Genomic DNA, 17500 nt, shown 5'->3' with positions numbered 1-17500 from the left:
GTGTATGTTCGCGCCATTTGGCTGTGCAGCGGTGTGTTTCTGGTGAGTCGTAGCTCACTAGCTGTATGTTTTATAATAGCATATGAACTTAAAAACTAACGACATGCATATTTATCTCACACTATTTTAAGGGAAGCAATCATGGAGTTACTATGGTGTCGATGGTTATACACATTCGACGTTATCTGTCAATTCTCATTTAAAACCTAATAACTTCTTGTGCAATGTCACATGTTGTACGTAGCCATGTTGGAAAATCGCCGTCTTTCAACGTACGCGTTTAGGTACACGTGCCCCGTTATAACTCCTACATTTATTCTATGGTTGCTGACGTGCATCTGCATTCCGTGATGGCAACAAAGAAACTATATTAGTGACTTGCGTAATTGTAGTATTTGACATTAAACCGTGTAGAGTTTCCTACTGTCTGATAGATATTAGACACTAGGCCTATGTCATAATGACAATGTGGCAATGCATGACAATTTCAGACACAATGCCAATCGTATGCCAATGTACGTTTGTGACATTAGGAGTGTTATGTTGCCTGAAATCAGAAATGCTTTTCATTCCCGATAAAAGTAGATACACTATTTTAGTTCAATTTCCATTATGGGCTGGAATTAATAGTGATGCCACTCCTTTTTCTTGCCATACAAGATAATCAGAATCACCTACATTAAACTAACAATTTGTACATTTTTTTACTGTTAAAGTATTATGTGGTACAGTAAAGTACTTAATTCTATATTTCCTAAACAGGCCATATGACTGTAAGTAATGTCTTTGTACTGTAGTGATATAGTTTGTAGTATGAATTCAGGTTAAATGGCATATATATGTTGCTGTGCATTTGGGTTTCGATGTGCTGTGCAGGGTTCGTACGTGTTGTGAAAAGCCTAGTAAGTCCTAGAATTCTGAATTAGTATTTTCCAGTTTTAAAAAGACTGGGAAAATGTACTGTAATCCTAGACAGTACTGGACAATATACTATTATTAGGTTTTGACTTGTACATAACTGTAAATCAGGCACACGTCCATTGTATTCACATTATAATGGTGATAGTAACAAGTTAAATATATTAAAAGTCATTGTAAATGCATTGGAGAATTGTTTTCATGTGGTTGTGCAAACCCGGCCAATTTGTCGGTTTTGTGTCTTTTATGTAATCATTTATGTTTTGATTATAGCTGCAATGAACTATTATTATTTTCTAGGTTAGGCATCTCTCTTAGTTAAAAGACAGTTTATCACAGAAGAAATGGCAGATGAAAAGTAAGTAAGAAGTAGTGAGTATAGTTATCTTAGGTATAGTTGTTAATAATTAATTATATTTGCCATATTCATTTCATCAGTTGTAGTCAGTTGCATAGATATGTGATTTTTATTGATTTTATTTGACAAAATTAATTTTTATCGTTATGGTAATATTTCTTCCAACTTTAGCATATTATTCATCACACAAAAAAACACAGATAAAATAGTTAATGTTTATATTTTGACTATCCAATTTTGTTATGGAATGGCCCAGATACTTTGTCTTGGTAGATTGGTAATATCATGATTGAGCACTTTGTAATCTTATGGGCAAGTGCCAAATTCCAGTGAAGTTATGAAGTAGGAGTCGAATAGTGTGAGTATGAGATGTGTGAAGCCAATCCTCTACACGTCTGTGTAATTTCCCCTGCACCGTGCCTGTAGCCCCGTTGATGTGGAAGCTGCCCACGAGGACATGGATGCGGAGGAGGAGGTCGACGCCACGGAAACAGCCAAGCTAACCTCAAAAGCCCTGCAGGATCCCCAGGTGTTAGCGGCTCTGCAGGAACGACTGGGCAGCATGGTTGGTACGCCCAGCGGCTACATACAAAGGTAGGCGTGCGCCGATCGGAGATTTATGCGAAGCGCCACCCAGGTTGCTGTTGAGAAAATCGCTGTGTTGCAGACGGTGTTAGTCGCTAATAGTGTTCGAATTAACGTCACCTTTACCTCGCATTTCGTGCTGTGCATTGCCTGCAGTTATTCTGGACCGTGTACTAACTTGTGAACTTGTTTGTTGTGACCACTCCACTCGTCAGCAGTTGCTATATTTATTTTGAAACGTGAAGAGGTGGTGCTATAGAATTAGTGGGACCATATTGTTCTGGGACACGGAGCATGTTGGCTTGTGTGTTGAACTTTATAGATGGTTGGCGTGCGTTTCAGTCTACCAAAAGTCGTGAAGAGGCGAATTAAAGCGCTGAAGAAACTACAGGCAGAGTGCACGAACATTGAAGCTAAGTTCTATGAGGAGGTCCATGCACTAGAAGTGAAATATGCCGCTCTGTATTCGCCCCTCTTCGAAAAGGTGAGCCCTCCGAAAGCAACGTGTTTGTGCAAAGTTGTTTGCTGACCAAACAGGCAATAAATGCTTTGTTGTTTGTGAAAACCAACAGTACATAATATCGGGGGAATAGCATGCCAAAATGAGCCAAATTCCACATTTACTTGCCTTAGTCTGCCTATGATTCACTGTGTATCTCAGTGAACATTGAGTCAAAAGTTGCCTTAAACATTCAACCAGTGTCAGCCCGTATCATTTTTACACATGTATACGTAATCACGATCTATTGATATAGACTCGTGCATACGACAAGGTTTGTGAGAAATCCTGCTATTTGAATAAACTGATCTATCCTAATAATCAACAAATGGCAGTGACGCCAGTTATTGCAAACACGAAGTTGGGTAGGATATTATCTAGTACAGGCACAACATTATTGGCAGTTTTTATCATGTCCTGGGTATCCTCGACCACCGATTTTGACCTTCTTTTGCTGTACATCACGGCGGCTATTTATTGTAGCAGCACCTAATGTATTACTATTACTATAAAAGTTATATTATAATATAATTTATGATGTTACATTACAAAGTATGAACCTAGAAATGTTCCAAATAGCAGTGTACTGTGACAATTTTTTTGTTTGTTGCAGAGGAGCAAGGTGGTGACAGGAGCCGTGGAGCCTGCAGACGAGGAATGTGATTGGCCTTCCGAGGATGAAGATGAACTCGCTGTAAGTGTAAGTTTGCACATTTTTCTTAACTTTGTGTAGTCATTAAATGTGGTGCTGCCTGGTTCGATATATGCACGAATACCATATCTGTGTGTGTGTGCACGTACCTGTTTTCGTTTAAAATTTGTTAGATTCAACTATATGTGATCCTATAATTAATAATTATAGTAATATCAGTAACACAGCAGTAGTTGGAAGGAAACCGCATTTACCACATTGATTTTAATTTCAACATCTCACACTACAGGACGATTTGAAAAAGAAGGTCGCAATTGAAGATTCTGAGGAGAAGAAGGAGGACAAGGTGAAGGAAGAGAAGGAGGGTAAGAATATTCAGATTGCTATTGGTAGCAAAGTTGGTGACTATGTGGCAATGGTAATGGCTTCGTAGCCATCTGCATTACTAGCAAATCTTTAGGCGAAGAAAATGGGAGCCAGAGTGTGTGGATTAGGCTTTAAAATTGAAGTGTCTTCATGTGCTAAAACTTGGGAGATATTTTATCTGGGATATATGAGATTCAGAAAATCTTACATGTGGTATGGAAGGAGAGTAGGTACTGCACTTGTTAACAAAATGTTCTAATCTGATGCTGTCAAATAGACATGCGCTTAAACCAAGAAGTCCCTAAGAGACTTAACCTCTAACGATTGTCACAAATGCGAGTTCATGTGAATGAGAAATTTATGGACTAAAGTCCATGGTCTCTGCCAGAATTTTTGATTTTTAGTGCTGCGGGGATCGTATTTTACCACAGCAGTGACGGGTGAGTGCTGCGATTGGCCCCCTTGCCGCAGTGCCTCAAAAATGGTCTTTACATTTTTTTTGTGTGTGTGCGCACACAGAGGAATCTCCAAGCGGCATTCCGGAGTTCTGGCTGACGATCCTAAAAAATGTTGAGATCACCTCTGAGATGATTCAGGACCATGACGAGCCGATCCTTAAGCATCTACAGGATGTCAAAGTGAAATTCGAGGACATGGTGAGATTAGAGGAGGGTTGCCTCTCACAACATCGATCCCGTGGCGGGTGGATCGGGATGGTCTTTAAACGGGATCGTAATGTCAGAATGTGAATAGATGTAGTTACGATGTAATGGCAATACTAATTAATTGCACCTATGTGTCTGTGGATACGTAGTCAGTTTAGTAGGGTGGTAACAATATCTGATGAGTCCTTGACTTAAAGCGAATGACAGTTTGGCGACCCACATGTTGGGGTAAACTTAGCTATCGCTAAGTAATTTTTAAGCTTCCTCGTGTTGCAGTTTTCGCGTTGAGACTGATCACGTGGTTTTGCCGACTCTTTGCAGGGCTTCACGTTAGAGTTCTACTTCACGCCGAATGAGTTCTTCACGAATTCAGTTCTCACCAAACAGTACATCATGAAGTGCCAGCCAGATCCCAAAAGTCCATTCTCATTTGAGGGTCCAGAGATAATCAAGTGCAAAGGGTATGAGAAAAAATTGTTCACAACAAATAAACTTCGTAGCATCATGTGCTAACTGGCTACGCAGTAGAAGTCTGAAAATTCGGACTACTTGGGGATCGGGTCGGTCCGGATTTTCAGCTTTTATTGCAATAACTGCAGGCAGTAGGCTTATTAAAGTAGCAACAGCCTTTTTACCTCTGCCAGAGGCTTGGCGGAGGTTATGTTTTCACCGGCGTGTGTTTGAGTGTTGGTTTGTGGGTTTGTGAACATGTACGTTTCAGTTCACTTCCGCTAGGTGCGCTGGCTTGGCTGTAGACTTTCAAACACGCAACCACCAGACCACAGGCTAAGGGGCAACCACAGTCCTCCCCTACCTGCACGCTCGCACTCAGCGAATATCTATCTATCAATCTATCTATCTATCTATCTATCTATCTATCTCCCTAAGGCACACGCAGGCACAAGCAAGCAGCAAACGGAAGCAGCAAGGCGTGGTTTCTAAGTATAATTATTAAGAACTTTAGTACAGTTAAATTGTTCACAAATAGGTACAATTAATGCGAAGCGTAAACTCCACTTCAACATATAGTTCGATTTGCCTAAATTTGAAGAGCAAAATAATGCATTACAAGGTATTTACAAGGCATTTTATATAGAAATGAATGTACGTGACAGAAAATTGTATAGTAGTAACAAGATTTTGGTATTACCGTCTTCGTATCATGCAAATATTTTATTATTTATGATTATACCTTGTTCCTTTTTATGCGTTTTTGGGGTTGCGCTCTAATAACTGTTGAGTCCGACGATGAATTTACACAAATAACGTATTTCTCAACTAATATATTCGGTTAGGGATATATGCGATAACCCACAACTCATTTTGGTGTCTCGCCGCGCATGTCTGTACAGTTAAACACACGTCTGGGGAAAATACATACATATAACATCATGCAACTGAATGTGCATAAAGGTCCGTGTGACCTCGGTATGCTCAGTAGTCGCCATTGCTGACGTCCACGTTATCAGCTTCAGCTAGACATGCGTGGTAGCTTCGGATAGCTTTATTCACGAGTCCTTGCGCTTCCCCACGACCTATATGTCAACTACATGAGCCATGTATCCATAGCAGCCCCTATCCACCTTCGTTACAATTCTTTGCTCATAATCAATACTCTATGCAAATAACATTGCTCTTTTGTACACACGCGCGCGCATATATATATATATAAATCATTAATTAAATAAATAAATAGAAGTACGTTGCTCTTTCTCTTTGACTTCTCTTGGTGGTGATCCGGATCCAATTAATTAATTAACTAATTAATTAATTAATAAAATTTCCAGGATAGGTCAGAAATGGGGTAACTTAGAATTGATTACATTTTGGTGGTGATCCGGATCCAATTAATTAATTAATTTTTCCACTTAATGAATTAATTAATTAATAAATAATTTCACATTGAGAGAATTCAGCTGCCTTGGCGGAGGTCTGTGCTCTCCGAGTGCTCTAGTTCCATATAGATTTGTCATTGGAAGTGTACGGCAGCATTTTAGTGCCACAAAAAAAAAATTTTTATCTCGAAATTACGAAATAAGTTTCTCGTAATTACGAAATAGTTTCTCGTAATTACAAAATAAGTTTCTCGTATTTACGAAATAGTTCCTTGAATAAGGGCAGTTCAATGCAATCGCAGTCATCTTGCAGTTCGCTCTCCTTGAGTTACCGTCGTTTGTTACGATGCACGAACAGTTAGTCCACTTCTATTTCGGCGTAGGGCTTAGCTACGATGAAATCCTTGCTATGTTAGCAACCAGGCACGATATTATCTTCAGCAAACGTACATTACACCGTAGACTACGTTCCCTTGGACTATTTCGCAGGGAATTCAAATTTGATTTGTTAGAGCTTTCGCTGTTCATTGAAGGCTTGTTAGGGGAAGGTGGGGACTTGCATGGCTATAGGTGGATGCACCTTAGATGTGTACCAGCCTAAAAATTACTTTTTTGTTTACGAGAGCTTTTTTATATTTTGTATGAATAAAAAGAGACTCTTAACGTCCTTTTCTTTTGACAGTGTGAGCATATCCTAGCGTTTGCAGAGCTACATAAATTTTTCTAATAGCTCATGGATTTTGATCACTATTAAATATTTATGATTTGTGATAGCACAATGGCTCTAATATTCTATTTTTCATTCCCTCTAGCTAATCAATGCTCTACTGCTCGACGCACCAGTATCATGAGCTATCACGCTGTTAAGACGAATCAGTTAAACCAAATTCACATTTCGATCATCATTTTATTACCTGGTATCCATCATTTCCACATATGACTTCGACTTGTAACCTTGTATGTCAATTTATTTACTACCGGAGATGTTCTGGCAAGTTTTATTACTTTCGTTTGTTGCTCCTCCCCTCCGAATCCACGTACCCCAATATGATGCATTTTATTCAAACACTCCGCTTGTACATGCTGGCGCAATCCAATAAATAACAAGGGTAGTTCTCGTAGAATCTTATTAGAATATTGTACAGTTATAACAATGTGGCTATCGAGAACATCTAAACTGAATAAACAATAGTCTTAATATAAACTATGTGTTATGCGGTCATAAAAACGCGGGCTGACTAGAGTCGATGGGGCGAGTGCTGCCAACATTTCCTTGACTGTCTAGTGCGAGACTTTCATGTTTGTTCCTGTGCAAAATCATGCGATTGAGTAAATATCTTCCCGTTAGTTGCTCATAGGATATTTTGCCAATAAAAGAACAACCCGTCTTACGTCTTAGAAGTGTGCGTGTATTTTCGCGCTCCTCGGTATACAGAGTTCTTTTTGCTAAATGATTGCCGTTAATGCTGATACTATGACGTCAGTATTTCAGAAATTGTAATGAATCCGAAAAAGTTTAAAAGCTTCCGGACCAGGATGGTTCACGGTATAGAGGACGGCAGTTTCGTATAAAGATGGGTGCTGGAAAGTGAAAATAAACTTTGGTTGGCTCGTCCTTATGTTTCCGGGTCGCGAACTAATTTCAAGACGCTTGCCGGCACAGCCACGGAGCGATTTGTTCTCATAGACTCTTCCACAATTTTCGCTCTCTAATGTTTTTGTTACCAGAGACCACCTTGAAGCTGACCTGGGCAGCGAAATCGCTCGCTGCTCCTGTGTATTTTTTTCGCTGATGTGTACAGCGAGGGTACGTTGTTTCCTTGGAAGAAGTTAGGATACTATTGAAGATTCTTGATCCAGTCGGCGTTCAGCTGCGTTCCCATGGCAGATTCGTCGCGGACAATATAGGGGTCTGGTTTGCGTTGGTTTTCTTGTTGTTTTGTGTGTGTTAGTATTTTGCAATTTCGTAATTACGAGATGCCTATTTCGTAATTACGAGAAACTATTTTGTAATTACGAGGAACTGTTTCATAATTACGAGATACTATTTCATAATTACGAGAAACTATTTCGTAATTACGAGAAACTATTTCGTAATTACATGATAATATTTCATAATTACGAGAAACTATTTCGTAATTACTAAATACTATTTCGTAATTTCAAGATAAAATTTTTTTTTTTAAATGCTACTAAAATGCTGCCGTAGAAGTGATATTATTTATTTAGAATAAAGAATATTTTATTGCTGACTGAAAGTATTCAGCTTCCGTGCAATGTTTAAAGTTTAGCCACACGGTGACAGTGCATGGGTGCCGTCAGTATAATCGAATTGATTTTTCTCGCATTTCATTAATTCATTGTAAATCGATTAGTAAAATAATAATAAATAATAGTTAATTAAGAAATAATTGACAATAATTAATAATATCGCAATGCTATCCTTTATCGGTCGCAGCTGCAAGATCGACTGGAAGACGGGCAAGAATGTCACGGTGAAGCTGATAAAGAAGAAGCAGAAGCACAAGAGCAAGAGTCAGACGCGCTTCATCACCAAGACCGTGCAAAACGACTCGTTCTTCAACTTCTTCTCGCCACCGGACGTGCCGGAGGGAGAGGATGCCGAAGTGGTGAGTCATAGCCATCGGCTCTAATGCCAACGAGAATTTCCCGTGAATCTGCAAATTTACGTTGCAACGACGCGTAAAAACGACGCGTAGTTGTATAATTTGCCAATTCGCCGTTCGTCGAACTCGGCCTCCCACTAGTCTGCCATTGCCACAGGCAGGCAGGGCCTGACATTAATTTTTCAACCCACTTGCCCATTTGGGCAAGTTGGGTTGAATTTTCACTTGCCCGAATGTCAATTCTCACTTGCGCCGAAAATCGATATTGTATTATGTGTAGTTTACCCATTTTCTCTTCTGTTCAATATGTTTTGTTTTCCACCTGACTTTTTCTTTCATTTTCATTTTCTTTCCCGACGACGTCAGGCAAACTTGAAAAGCGTTTGCCTGCTGGCCATCATTGACAACACTTGACTAAGTGACATGCCTCTGATTCATGCGCGCGTGCCTGTATGCATGCCTGTGTGTCCCTGTGCGCGTGCTTGCGTGCGCTGCTGCCTGCGCTGCGGCCCGCGTGCCTGTGTGTGTGTGTGTGTGTGCGTGGTGCGTGCGTGCGTGCGTGCGTGGGCGTGCGTGCGTCGTGCGTGCGTGCGTGCGTGCGTGCGTGCGTGCGTGCGTGCGTGCGTGCGGCGCCGTGGTGCGTGGTGTGTGCGGGTGTGCCTACGTAGACCCCGTAGACAACGACCGTAGGATATAGAACGGTAATCCATGGGAAATCGATCATGAAATTCACCGTTTTTTTGCATGCGCACCGCTGTATCATTCCCGATTGTAGCCTTTTCCTCAATTCAAGGAAAGAGTTTTGCTGTCGCTCTCTCATAGTCCAGCAATGCCTCAATGTCACATTTTAGTAGTGATTAGAACCACGCTGAAACAATCGTGCCCCCCCCCCATACTTCAATCAATGCAGCCCCTGCCAGCAGCCAGCGTCGATGTGCATAGCTATACACGCGTGCCTCGCGGGCAGCTTTCTCAAACCCCCTGAGCAGCATCCAGGGCCCTTACGCGAACCCTGGACCCCGGCTGGACGGCTTCGCACTCGTGGTTCACACAAAGAGCTTATAATGATCTTTATATCATCTAATTATCATTATAAGCTCTTTGGTTGACATTGTAATATAAACAATAGATCCTCGCTCGTAGACAGACAGACACTCCACTATTTGCGCTAGCCGTAATACACTGTTTCACGTGCGTATGTACTACAGTTGCCCGAACGTCCATTCCACTTGCCCCGGGCAATCGGGTAGTCCTTAATGTCAGGCCCTGGCAGGTTTAATTTGTCCGATCTGCTTCCTTATACAGGATGAGGAGACTGAAGCGTTGCTAGGAGCCGACTTTGAGATAGGCCACTTTATCAGGGAACGGATAGTGCCGAGAGCGGTGCTGTACTTCACCGGCGAAGCTCTGGAAGATGAGGAATTTGAAGAGGAGGAGGGTGAAGAGGAGGTATGTCTGTGTGAGTGTACTGGAGTTGGAGGAAATAATGGAGGAAATGTTCCTATAACAGTCTGAGAGAAAGAGAGAGAGAGAGAGAGAGAGGGGGAGGGAGGGAGTGAGAGTGAGAGGAGGAGAAAGATGGAGAGAGAGCGAGACACAGAAAGAGAGCAAGAGAGCTTTATGATGAAAAGTTTGTAGGATGAAAGATGTAGTGAGCAGGTTACTTAGCAATATTTTCATTGTGATTTTTTCAGGGTGAGGAGGGTGAGGAAGAGGACGATGATAATGACCCAGAATTTAACCCACAGGTATGTCTGCATTGTCTTTCGAACTCTATCGCTCTGGCAACACGTAATGTCTATTGTCACCGTAATTGTTGTTAGTGTGTCAAGATGCAATTAATTAAGATGTATTATTACCAAAGTAACTTTAATTTCTTTTTTTATAGGCGAATGGCCAGAAGCCTGCAGAATGCAAACAGCAGTAGAAACCCTCCATAAAAGATGCGCAGCAACCATCGTAAACACATTTAGTTGGAGATCGCCAGAAAAATTATTCTCCGAGGAACTGGGCACGTAGCTTGATATTCTGAACTGGGTGATGTGTGATTTTGTGGGAGCAGTTGTCTAGGGCGCGAGTTCTTTAAAATTTAAATGCGTACCTGGTTCCCTCGTTTTCATACTTGTTCGCTGCTCATTCATGGTTTAATATCAATTGAAAGAGAATCGTATTGCAGTGTTTGGATGGATTTGTTCGTTCGTTGCCTTGTCAGTGTAATCAGTACCACGTGTGCTCTTGAACAGGACAGCTGGCCCATAACAGTTGCCGCAAATCAGTGGAATCTGCTCAAAGGTGTTCTTTGTCGTCGTTGTGTGATCACGCGTGAATCTCTACAATTCTGTAGGTGGTAGGGAAGACCTCCCTCCATGTATGTGGCAATGCCCTTCCCTGTGCGTCCTCGCGTCACATATGTCCAGCAACAATTCAGGGGGCGGCCGTACGCGTTAGGATGCGTCGTTAGATCTGTGCCGGCGACACTCGGCGCGATATAATGCGTGCATGGTGTCTCCCCGACTACGCCGCACTCTGTGTCATTTGTGTACGTGTGGCTTCGTCTACTGGAACGTATGCTGCCGCTCATTGACAAGAGTCTGCAATCACGGAAGGTGGGGTAGGACTACGAGAGGGCTTGGTGAGGCCAGATGCGATTTGTGGTAAACTACGCGGGTGTTTTTTTTTGCCTAGGAATTCGGTTGCAGACGTATACACATTGTAGCTAATGTGCTGAGTGTAAGTTGTTACCACTAACAATATATTATCACATAGAGTAAAAGCCGTTGAATGATACTACGTATAACTTTCCAGTTTAATCAATGCTGTTCTTGTGGCATTTGCTGCTCATGCTGCTGTCGTTACTGTCCCATTTTTGTAACTTGATGAGACAGTGAGCATATGTAACACAATATTGTTTTGCAGTGCAGTTAAAAATGTTCCGTTTTCCAAGGGTGGTATTGTAGCTTCAATTCTTCACACTAGTGTTAAAAAATGAGAATTTTGGATAAAAATTGTCATGTTGGTGTCAGTGATTGGTGGTTTGATTGTGGGAAATGGAGCTTTATTTTTGTAAAGTTGCAAACATAATTAGAAGCGAAGTGCAAGAGCACTGGATTCCCATTAGCACCCTTTCTTGAGAGAGACTCCCTGGTCACTGCCCACTGCTCTATCTTTAGTGTTGCAATCCCTTCTCTTCCAACTTCCCACCAATCCTTTGTAGTATGTACTGCTTGCGATTTTCCTCCCATACTCATATACAGTTACCTACAGTAGTGTACAATTTGGATTCGTTAATGCAGTTCCTGTTTTGTCGTGGTTACTCAAGTCTTTTGAAAAGCTATTTCGATAATTAAATAGCGATAACGTAATAAAGCAAATTTTAAATGGTGCTTGTTTCTAGGAGGTATGAATTTGTAGCAAGTACTTATAAACAAGAAAAGGTCTGGCAAAATGCAAATGATTGAATTCTTTTTAGGAATCTTCCTGGTCAGTCGATACTGAATTGGTTCCTAATCAGTTTAGCATTGAATTTAGTTTATAACCAAGATGAATAACTTTCATGGAAGTGCTAGTCTATCACATATATCACCCTATCTGTATTCTGTGAGAAATAAAGTTTCCTTGGGTGACCATAAAATACCAGTTAGTTTTTTTGTCAATTATTTTATCTATAATGTCACAGGGTCCCCACATCCCTTGAAAGTCCTTGAATTTTGTCCTTTGTCCTTGAAAGTCCTTAATTTTTAGCTCACCTTGACATCGTCAAGCTGAGCTATTGCCATGGGTCGTCGTCCGTCGTACGTATGTCCATCCGTACGTCCATCCGTCCGTCCGTCCGTCAACGTTTGGCTACGGTCAACGATAACTCAGGAACCGTTTGACCCACATGTTTGAAATTGGGTATAGTTGTTACTGCTATGCTCCCATATTGAACGTCCTATTTTGGAGCACGCCAGTCGACGTACTTTCGAGCCACAGCAATTTTTTGGCAAAAATGGGAATTGCCATTAGTCAGTTCAGGTTCAACGGATTTTGCTCATTTTTAGCTCATCTGACATAGTCAGATTCAGCTTGTAGAATCGCATGATCGTCCGTCCGTCGGTCCGTCCGTGCGAGCGTCCGTCCGTCCGTCAACAGTTGGGCACAAATCTTAACCGCTCGACGTACGGTCACGATATTCGGGACGTGGGGGGGTAATCCGAAAACGAGTTGGGATGTCGAAGCTGGGGGTCAAAGGTCAAAGGTCAAGAGGTGTAAAAGAAGGGGGAACATTTACTCCTTAACTTAAGGTATAGGGAGGAAATTCAGAATTTGCGGCACAAATCTAACGGCTCGACCATAGGCTCGTGATAGTCGGTGTATAGCATCATGGTAGGAAAAGCCATCACTGTGCCGAATATTGGAGTCAAATGGTCAATGGGCACAGGGCAGATTTTAGACATTTTCTGAGACATGGTCTGACGGAGCGATTGGAAAACTTTTTTGTTCCTCAGGCATTTTTATGCGGCTTTATTGAAAAGGACCATGAAATGTACTCTGCCTCTGCTGACACCTGAGAGGAGTAGCTGTGGATAACCTTTTGACCGCTCAAGAGGGAGGGTTAAACATGGATTTGTTTACGTGTCTGTCTTAGAAAGAATTTGACTGCCGGTTTGCTAGTAGAATTCTATACATGATGCCTGGCATGTATGAGGCTGACAAATGTCACAGTGAAATTTCCAAAGCTAAATGGTTGAGAAGGTTTATGCCCTTAATCGGCATCATTTCTATGGCATTCTGTACTCGTCAGTAAACTGTTAATGTAAGCGTATGCCACTGCGCAGTGCATGTGGTGTGGTACTGTGTAGTTTTTGTCTGCGTTAATTGGTTACAGGTGGCAGCTCTCTATTGCAGCCTGTAGGCTTGCGTAGGTAAATGGTTGAGTGCTTACCTATTCTGTCTTGCAAATAGTTGTTGCTACTACGTACGATGGGAGCTTCCATCTTTAATCTGAAGACACTTAAACGTACACGCCATCTCGTGGCAAGTTTCATAACGATCCCAACGAACATTCCTTTTAGAAGGTTCCTGATACCATCCCTGTGCATTCCACTGTTTCGGCGTGTATGTGAACACATTTGGGACTAACAGGGTTTACTAGAAGCCCACCACTCCACCACAGAGTCACCGCAGTAGACGTTAGATGAGCGCTGTCGCTCCGCGGCACTTGTTGGTATGTGAATGAATAAGGGCTAGGGGTTTTTATATTTAATTTTTTTATATTTAAATTAGGTAGGTTTTGGCAATTATATAGCATATTATATAGACACGATAACAGTCTGTGGTGTCACACTCGTCTGGTTCGTTTTACAAGATTTCATTGACAATATCTTTAATGCAAAATTGGTATTTCTTTTCCACCCTGCCGATAAAACGTCTATATTAGAGTAAAGTTTTACAAAACATGTCGGAACGCAGCATTTAACCTATTTATTTCGAATGCCATCGCTAAGAAACATCAAAGCGGGTATAGCGACATCTACCGTCACAAATTGTGATTTATTTTGGTTTATAAATTATTATTGCGATATACAGATGGCAATCGTTTCTATAATGTACGTCGATGGTTGCTCAATTAAAACTGACTTCATCTCATTCACTCATTTGTGTCCTTTTTTGTGGTGAGCTACAGTGTCATTGACAGTTTCATTCCTTTTGTCATTGAAAGTTCTTGGAAATAGCTCCAAGTTCTTGAAAAGTCTGGAAAAATAATTCACATTTGTGGGAACCTTGTTCTGAATACCTAGCAGTAATAATGTACAATATAGAGTAAACCATCACGAAAAACCAAGAAAATACTAATAATACCTTTTCATTCAATATCTTGTATTATATCGATTTCTATCTATCTATATCTGATATGTCTATCTATTTATAGGGTACTTGAATCTATAACCTATCAGGTTATTCTCTTGGGAATAAGTGATCCCCATCTCTGAAATCAGACAAATGATTATATCGACCCTACATGCTAGGGCACTTTCCTAATTATAAACACGGGTCTACTGATGAAGGTTTATTAGGGAAATCTATGCTGAGATACCCCCTAACCATTTTAAATGCATATTCATCACAAAATATAACTCCTCTGGTGAGATATTGCGCATGCGCTAACACTAACGTAGCCAGATCGATTGTGTACTGGCTGGTATACGCAGCGGTGACCTTACATGCAAGGTCTTCCTCCTATTTCTTATGTGATGTCTACTGATGGAATGTTATCATATAAATCTATGTTAGGATAACTCCTTTTAATTTTAAATGCATAATCTTTGCAAAATACGGTTTCTTTCGGGAGATATTGCGCATGCGCGCGCACCGTATTAGGCGTGCAGTGTCGTCGGAGAAAAACTTCATAATATAGCTTGCTGCGGGGGAGAGGGGATGGGAGACGGAGGAAAGGCGGCAGGGCAGATAGCTTGGGTCGGTAGAAGAAGAAGGAGGCTGAGCGAGGGACGGGAGGCAAGGGGAAGGACGCGAGGGCATAAAGTAGGTGTTTTGTACCCTACATGCTAGGGCGCTCTTCTAATTAAAAACACAGGTCTACTGATAAAGGTTTATTAGGGAAATCTATGCTGAGATACCCCCTAAACATTTTAAATGCATATTCATCACAAGATATAACTCCTCTGGTGAGATATTGCGCATGCGCTGACACACTAACGTAGCCAGATTGTGTACTGACTGGTATACGCAGCGGGGACCTTACATGCAAGGTCTTCCTCCTATTTCTTAAATGATGTCTACAAATGGAATGTTATCATATAAATCTATGTTAGGATAACTCCTCTTAATTTTAAATGCATAATCTTTGCAAAATACGATTTGTCTTGGGAGATATTGCGCATGCGCGCGCACCGTGTTAGGCGTACAGTGTCGTCTGAGAAAAGCTTTATGATATAGCTTGATGTGGGGGAGAGGGAATGGGAATGGGAGACTGAGTAAAGGCGGCAGGGAAGATAGATGGGGTCAGTAGAAGAAGAAGGAGGCTGAGCGAGGGACAGGGGAGGCAAGGGGAAGGACGCGAGGGCATAAAGTAGGTGTTTTGTACCCTACATGCTAGGGCGCTCTTCTAATTAAAAACAGGTCTACTGATAAAAGTTTATTAGGGAAATCTATGCTGAGATACCCCTAACCATTTTAAATGCACATTCATCACAAAATATAACTCCTCTGGTGAGATATTGCGCGTGCGCTAACACACTAACGTAGCCAAATTGTGTACTGGCTGGTATACGCAGCCGGTACCTTACATGCAAGTTCTTCCTCCTATTTCTTAAATGAGGTCTACTGATAGAATGTTATCATATAAATCTATGCTAGGATAACTCCTCATTTTAAATGCATAATCTTTGCAAAATACGATTTCTCTCGGGAGATATTGCGCATGCGCGCGCATTGTGTTAGGCGTGCAGTGCCGTATGAGGCAAACTTCATATTATTGCTTGCTAAGGGGGAGAGGGGATTGGAGACTGAAGACAGAAAGCAGGGAAGATAGCTGAGGGCGGTAGACAGAAAAAAAGGAAGCTGAGCGAAGGGCAAGGGAGGCAATGGGGAAGGGCGAGTTGGGATGAAGTAAGAGTTTTGCACCCTATAGGCTAGGGCGCTGTCCTAATTATAAAGACAGGTCTACTGATAATAATTAATTGCAGAAATCTATGCGGAGATACCTCATGACCATATTAAATCCATAATCATCACAAAATATAACTCTTCTCGTGAGATATTGCACATGCGCTAACACACTAACGTACGTAGCCAGATTGTGAACTGACTGGTATATGCCAGGGACCTTGCATAGAAGACCTCCCTTCTATTTCTTAAATGGCTCGTCATTGCATGTTTGCAAACATTACAAGTGGGCGAATACGCAATTTATCATTCAAAAATTCAACAATTCAAAAATATTCGAGGTACCGTGCATGCATTATATATTTGTGCTTTAGTCGGCAAATTTGCTCTCTCTATTTTTGCAGCACTAAATTTGAAACAATGCCAACGCATGTGCGCGTGTGTGCATACGTGCGTGTATGTGCGCGTACGTGGCAGGCGACAGATATCCACATCCAATTGTGGCTTTAGGCCACCTCGTCCCCGCCCCCGGCCGTCAGCTCACTCCGACAATAACCCTTCCGCGACCAATAATATATCTTTTTTTATGTATTTCAGTAATGCTAAAACAAGTTACAATGGTATATGCCGATTGTATTACCCATAGGCATAGATGATATTATAGCATTAAATAGGAAAAAACAAGACAAGCACCAGTGCAGCACTCGGTAAGTTATTAATAGCACGTTATATTGTTGCCGGCGTTATATTTGTATGACGGGGGACTATAAGGTATATATAAGTATATAAAGTAATATATATAAGTAGTATATAAGTATATATAAGTATTGTAATAATAGTGTATGAGGGGGGCCCAAGGCCACATATATAGTATTTGTATGACGGGGGCCTAAGGCCACCTATATAGTATTGTAATAATAGTGTATGCTTCGGGCCCAAGGCCATATATAGTATTTGTATGACGGGGGCCTAAGGCCACCTATATAGTATTGTAATAATAGTGTATGCTGGGGGCCCAAGGCCACATATATAGTATTTGTATGACGGGGTCTAAAGCAATATAATAGTGTATGATGGGGGCCCAAGGCCACATATATAGTATTTGTATGACGGGGCCTAAGGCCACCTATATAGAATTGTAATAATAGTGTATGATGGGGGCCGGGGCCACATATATAGTATGTATATGACGAGGGCCTATAAGGCCACCTTGGTTGTAAGCTATACCGGCTCCAGCAAAGAAAAGTAGGCTGCTGCATCACTTGCACAGTGAATTATTACGCCAGCGGTGCGGCCACACTTGGATGTGGATATCTGTCGCCTGCGTATGTGTGTGTGTGTGTGTGTGTGTGTGTGTGTGTGTGTGCGTGCGTGCGTGCGTGTGTGTGTT

The 17500-nt window shown here is 41.5% G+C and overlaps 1 protein-coding gene across 3 annotated transcripts in view; it reads left to right on the top strand.

Moving 5' to 3' along the window:
* LOC106814795 (nucleosome assembly protein 1-like 1-A) overlaps positions 1-12138 on the top strand; it is a 12166-nt gene extending 28 nt beyond the window's left edge. The window contains exons 1-12 of one of the 3 annotated variants that reach the window (XM_014819150.1): positions 1-42; positions 1219-1276; positions 1703-1870; positions 2204-2345; positions 2974-3054; positions 3302-3377; positions 3898-4034; positions 4365-4504; positions 8337-8508; positions 9811-9954; positions 10200-10253; positions 10394-12138. The exon at positions 1-42 is cut by the window's left edge and continues 28 nt beyond it. In XM_014819150.1, coding sequence (XP_014674636.1) covers positions 1263-1276; positions 1703-1870; positions 2204-2345; positions 2974-3054; positions 3302-3377; positions 3898-4034; positions 4365-4504; positions 8337-8508; positions 9811-9954; positions 10200-10253; positions 10394-10432 — 1167 coding nt within the window. In that variant the 5' untranslated portion in view covers positions 1-42; positions 1219-1262 and the 3' untranslated portion in view covers positions 10433-12138. Of the gene's footprint in view, positions 43-89; positions 285-1218; positions 1277-1702; positions 1871-2203; positions 2346-2973; positions 3061-3301; positions 3378-3897; positions 4035-4364; positions 4505-8336; positions 8509-9810; positions 9955-10199; positions 10254-10393 lie in introns of those variants that run through there. The other 2 variants (XM_014819148.1, XM_014819149.1) reach the window with 2 other exon arrangements.
* Positions 12139-17500: the final 5362 nt, after the last annotated feature.

Source organism: Priapulus caudatus, unplaced genomic scaffold (assembly GCF_000485595.1).
Source record: "Priapulus caudatus unplaced genomic scaffold, Priapulus_caudatus-5.0.1 Scaffold980, whole genome shotgun sequence".
Taxonomy (NCBI): Eukaryota; Metazoa; Priapulida; class Priapulimorpha; order Priapulimorphida; family Priapulidae; genus Priapulus; species Priapulus caudatus.
Note: the sequence above shows the minus strand (reverse complement) of the source record. Positions and strands in the feature narration are given on the sequence as shown.